The 6103-nt window shown below is 40.8% G+C and overlaps 1 protein-coding gene and 1 non-coding gene across 2 annotated transcripts; one reads left to right on the top strand and one right to left on the bottom strand.

Annotated features, from left to right (window-relative positions):
* Positions 1-574: 574 nt before the first annotated feature.
* On the top strand, positions 575-2149 carry med7 (mediator complex subunit 7). Its single transcript, XM_036548945.1, has 2 exons — positions 575-692; positions 1251-2149. Exon 2 carries the CDS (start codon positions 1260-1262, stop codon positions 1989-1991), a length of 732 nt encoding a protein of 243 aa, XP_036404838.1. The 5' UTR covers positions 575-692; positions 1251-1259; the 3' UTR covers positions 1992-2149.
* A 1564-nt stretch (positions 2150-3713) lies between these two features.
* On the bottom strand, positions 3714-3795 carry trnas-uga. The gene has a single exon. It is a non-coding gene; the product is annotated as a tRNA-Ser (tRNA).
* Positions 3796-6103: the final 2308 nt, after the last annotated feature.

The raw sequence follows: 6103 nt of genomic DNA on the forward strand, positions 1-6103 counted from the left end.
TGTAGGTGAACCACTTCCTTCAGCAACATGCATGCGCTACTACATTGTTAAATTTAAATATATATATATATATATATATATATATATATATATATATTAATTTAGGAATTAAGTGTGACTACTTTGTTTAATTTTGTTTAAACTAAAGTCTACAGTTTAAATCGTATCATGAAAGCATATATCGATTCTCTGGGTAATAACGGAATTATTTTCAGTTGCTTTTTTGTTCTTACACAGCGCTTCCTATTTGATCGGGGGATTTGCGCATCGTTTTTCAGTCGTGCTGCAATAGCTAGATCTACGTATTAAATAAACCTGCCTGTTTCGAACGCGAAACGTTCAGGTTTTGTTATGCAACGTTCCTCTCTGTTTAAATACCGGTGATCATTTTCCCCTCTAAGACCACTGTTTTGAATCCGCCTCAATTTATGTCAAACCAATAAAAATTTGCTTTGTTGAAAGTACGACTACCAATCAGAAAGGAGAATGGTATCGGCAAGGCACTCAAACAGCCAATGGACAGTTGTCAAATGTGTGCCTTCTGCCAGTAAAATTGGACAAAGGGCCTGGGTGCCAGTGGGTAGTCGCTGTTACTTTGTGTGTCGGTAAGGTGTGGAAACGAACAAATTCAACTTAAAATTCTTGAAATAACTGAAAGGAATCCAGTGTTGTAATAGAAGACGAACGAAAAGGTACGTTATAATTTCCATGTGCTTGTGTAAGACATTTAAATTTATTACGAGGGCCAGCTAGCGACGTTGTTATGCTGTAGCTTTATAGCGAACTGGATCTAGCTACATTGGATAACTACCATAGCTAACGTAACTACAGAGGATGTTTAGCTTTCTTAGCTTTATGTATATAATATAATATCTATCTAATAGGTATGTAGCTTTATCCAGGTCGTAATTAGCTACAAATGTGGGCATATTGACGTTGTTGAAGTATTGAAGTTGTTGTCTATTCAACACCTTAATGACGTGAAAAAGTCAATTATTTTTCTCTCATTAAGAATATGAACAAACCAATTAAGGAGCATCACAGTACCGCTGGGTGTCACGGTAACATTGCTTTCGGCCGTTGTCTGATCGAGTAATTATTCGCCAGAGCTGAGATGAAGAATTGTTTGTGCAGGACTACAGTAGAACTGAAATGGAGGTCAACAGAGAATGTGTTGAGTGCGAAAATAGGACGTGACTCCGTTGAAAGATTAGTGATACACTGTTGTTGTAAATTCTGTCTGCTTCTAGGCCTCCACCATGGGTGAACCCCAGCAGGTGAGCGCTCTCCCACCTCCGCCCATGCAATATATCAAGGAGTACACTGATGAAAATGTGCGCAAAGGGCTCGCCCCCAAGCCTCCGCCCCCGATCCGGGACAGTTACATGATGTTCGGCAACCAGTTCCAATGCGACGACCTCATCATCAGACCCCTGGAAAGCCAGGGCATCGAGCGTCTGCACCCCATGCAGTTCGACCACAAGAGGGAGCTCAAGAAGCTCAACATGTCCATCCTGGTCAACTTCCTGGACCTGCTGGACATCCTGATAAAGAGCCCCGGCAGCATCAAGCGCGAGGAGAAGCTGGAGGACCTGAAGCTGCTGTTCGTTCACATGCACCACCTGATCAACGAGTACCGCCCGCACCAGGCGCGCGAGACCCTACGCGTCATGATGGAGGTGCAGAAGAGGCAGCGGCTGGAGACCGCCGAGCGCTTCCAGAAGCACCTGGAGCGGGTGGTGGAGATGATCCAGAGCTGCCTGGCCTCTCTCCCCGATGACCTGTCCCAGCCGGAGGGCTCCGCCGGAGTCAGGGCAGGGGCTGGCGGGGCCGGCGGAGGCCCCAGACTGAAGGCAGAGCCTATGGATGTGGAGGAGGCGGGGGGCAGTTGCATGGGGGAACAGCAGGACAGGGGCACAGCTGCACCAAAGAGGGACAAACTTTGGGACAAGGATGCAGCTATGTGTAGCATCATTGATGAAATGACTTAAAATCAAATATAAAGTTAAGCTGTTTTTTGTATAATATGGATTGCTCATCCTTTATGTGGTGTTGCTTTGTGTTTAGTCTGATGTCTGATGTTTTGTTACAAAATTTGTACATGATGAATGAATGGTAATAAAGGACTGTAAATAATCTGGACATCTTTAATCAAAATCTTATATTTGAAGGCAGGTTTCAAACAAATCTTAAAGTTAGAGCTGGGAGCTGGGATCTTAGTGAACAATTAGCTGGATTAAGATAGCCTTGGATATTTGCAGCAGTTAATAACAAGATGGCATCATATGTCTGAATAAAAATGAACCTTTTTAGTTGTGTGTCTTGGGTCCTTTCACTGTCACTAGTCTGATTGCAGTAAACAGTGGTGCAAGTCTGCTTACATACTTTGAATTCTGGGATCCAAGCGAACGGTTTCAGTCTGTTTTCAAGGAATGTGTCTGGTTCCACCAACACAGTGCATTATGGGAGCTAAACATATTGGTGTATACACATAACCACGCCGGTGTATTCTGTGCATTCTTTTGATACCACCTGTAACACCTCATTGTTTTCAGTTTATGAAAAGCTCATTTTGATTGCAATGTTGGGTTAAAGCATTGCTGTGAAAAATGTACTTCACTCGATCTTTCTCAATTTGTATAATGTGGACATTTGTCCATGTATCCTGACTTGTACTGCTTCAACTGTAAGTCTAGGCTGCATTGTTGCGGAGAGATTATCCAAAATTATCAAAACGCCAAAAAAAAAAAACAGATTCTAGCCCAGGATTCCTTCAATAACACAGTTTTGAGATATGCAGAAAATGGATGGTTTAGACTACATAGAAGGCAATGCTGCCTTATTAGCAATATCTCAATAGAGGTGTCTGTGTTTTGTGCAGGTCTACAGTCACATGCTTCCAACATCAAAAGCAGTAGCAGAACCCTCCTCAAATATCCAAAAATCATGGAAGCCAGAGTGTTAGGTTTGTGTTTTTCACCAGTCAGAAAGCTCCCAAAGACAAACTGATCAACGCAGTCAGAAAGCACCCAAAAAAATGGGCAATCATTTTCCCTGCACACCTGCCACAGTACTCACCTGGGAGGTTCACAAGGAAATTGAGAACAAAGACTGCTGTCTTCAATTTTTGTGTGAGTTATCTGCATATACGTCAACTAGCAATGAGTGATGTGTTTTTAATCGACATACATGTAAAATCACTGTTTCCTTTATCGTTCAACAGGCAAAGTATGCCAAAAGGAGCAGCTACTTGGCTGAGGCAACTCAGGACAAAATTTACCTCCTGTTAGCGCTGCCACCACCAAAATGGCTGACACTCAGAACCAAATAAACTGTCATGTTCACATACCCATAACACCAGACTTGCCACCAAATACGCTTTCTTTTCCCGGCGGATCACATTGACGGTTGTGTAAACCCGTCTAAGATTGAGTCCCAAACCGGGAAGTGAGTTCGTGGAACTTGTAAAATCGTATATGTTGTTTTCTGCTTCAATTTAGAGATAGTTTCTAAACTGTGGGTATTACTGCGCGCATTTGAACCGGCGATCGTGCTACAACAGTGGTGTAGTACAGTCGAGCAGTAATTTCATCCTTCATGAACGTCTCAGCTAATACTTGTATTTTACTGTGGTGCACCTCTGACATTTATGATGTGACGGTCATAGCATGCTTTCAAGAAGTCAACCTCGTTTGTTAAAGAAAATGTGACTTCGCTGCGAGCAGGGTTCGAACCTGCGCGGGGAGACCCCATTGGATTTCAAGTCCAACGCCTTAACCACTCGGCCATCACAGCTTGTTTAAATGGTAGAAAATCTGCTATATGTTCGTACTTAGCGTGCTTGCACACAAGCTGGATGAAAACCGTCATTTTTTGCTCTTTTGAGACTATAATGTTAGCGAGCTCGTTTTCCTTCGGTATCATCCAAGGTAATAGTAGACGGGATGTCTTTGTAATGTCTCAAGTATTGGCTATTGTAAACCCCAAACAGGTACGAAGCCTGTCAAATGTACTTCGTTTCGCACTTATTCCTTCACTAAAACATGATCCAGAAACCGGCGAATCCATACTAGTAAGTTATACAACTACATATACTAATACAGATACTGGCTAACCTTACCGTCTCTCTCTCTCTCTCTCTCTCTCACACACACACACACAATATTGATGAATAAATATACATTTTATTTGTCAAATACCTTACGTAATGAGGAAACATGTACCTGTAATTACTGATTTTGCGTCTTACGTCTCAAAGAGCAAGAGATTGCTTGCTGTATCTGAAAATCTTATACAAGGTGGGCGAGGCTTCTGTAGCGTTGTGTAAGTGTACTTTAGTCTTATGGTACTACAGCTTCCTGGTGAAGCCCCTTACAATGTTACATGTACACAGCTGAATGGAAACTATTCAACAGGAGGCAAAGTGGAGGCAAAATTACTCCAATGCACAGACGCATAAGTATTCATTTAAACAGATTCAGATCCAGTTTCTTTGGAAATCTAAAAAAGGCCCACCCCCTACAAAGAAAAGAATGTATGAAAAAAAAGAATACATAACCTAAAATAAATAAATTTGATTATGGTTCACATGCTGTTGACCACATACTTCATATCATTTATGCAAATTAAATAATGCATATCAGTTAATACAAATAACATCCATTAGTTGAATGGGAAACATGTTTGATCATCAGGAGATTCACCACATCAGCTCCCGTTTCCAAAGTTCTCTGCTAGGACAAAAATGCATCAGATACCAACAGACAACATTTTGTCCAACCATGTAATATACACTATATGGACAAAAGTATTTGGATGCCTGACCATTACATTGTAATGACATTGTATTCAAATACATATACTTTAATATGGAGTTGGTCCCCCTTTTGCAGCTATAACAGCTTCCACTCTTCTTGGAAGGCTTTCCACAAGATTTTGGAGTGTTTCTGTGGGAATTTGCACCCATTCATTCTGTAGAGCATTTATGAGGTCAGGGACTGATGTTGGACGAGAAGTCCTGGCTCGCAATCTCCGTTCCAGTTCATCCCAAAGGTGCTTGATGGGGTTGTGGTCAGGGCTCTGTGCAGGCCAGTCAAGTTCTTCCACCCCGAACTCATCAAACCACGTTTTTATAGTCCTGGCTTTGTGCACTGGGGCACAGTCATGTTGGAATAGAAAAGGGCCTTCTCGAAACTGTTGCCACAAAGTTGGAAGCATAGCATTGTCCAAAATGTCTTGGTATGCTGAAGCATTAAGATTGCCCTTCATTGGAGATAAGGGGCCTAGCCCAAACCCTGAAAAACAGGTGTGGCCAAATACTTTGGTCCATATACTGTAGTGTATGTGCAACTGTATTAAAAATATGTTCAGAACAATGATTTGTGCAGTTAACTGCATTCAGGAACTGTCCATCGATTACTGCAACTACTCTTCATCTTAATGTTGTGTAGTGTACTACTAAAATATAATTATTTGAATTTCTTTTTTTTCCTTGAGAAAGACAGGTCTCAGTGATATACTGCAGTGCTTCACTATATATATATATATATATATATATATATATATATATATATATATATATATATATATATATGACACTATATATTCAGACTACTGAATGCATATAAGTGACCATATGTTTCATTGTTAATATTGTTACTATTACTATTACTATCGTTGTTGTTGTTTTAACTTTATAGATTCCCAAACAAACCTGCGTGTACATCCTAAACCAGCAATATTGATTTAGATCATAATTACACCCCTAAATATCACAAAAAACAACACAGTGGTCCTTAGACCCTGTTTTTCAGACATGGCAAGAAACTTTCTGCTGTTGATTTCAATCTCTGCATTTAGCCCAGCACTCCATAAACCACTGACCTGGAACAAGTTCAGGTAATCTAGGGATTACACTTGGCACCACATACTGTTTGCAATGGAGACAAATACATGTGCAATGTACCCACTCATGCTATGGTCTTGAAGTGAAAACTGTTTGTAAATAAACACCTCAGTGTATCTCATAATCAAGCAATCATAATCATGTCCTGTACATGTACTATTCATACACTTTGATAATGTAATGATTGAAACAGTAATT

Source organism: Megalops cyprinoides, chromosome 16 (assembly GCF_013368585.1).
Source record: "Megalops cyprinoides isolate fMegCyp1 chromosome 16, fMegCyp1.pri, whole genome shotgun sequence".
Classification (NCBI taxonomy): domain Eukaryota; kingdom Metazoa; phylum Chordata; class Actinopteri; order Elopiformes; family Megalopidae; genus Megalops; species Megalops cyprinoides.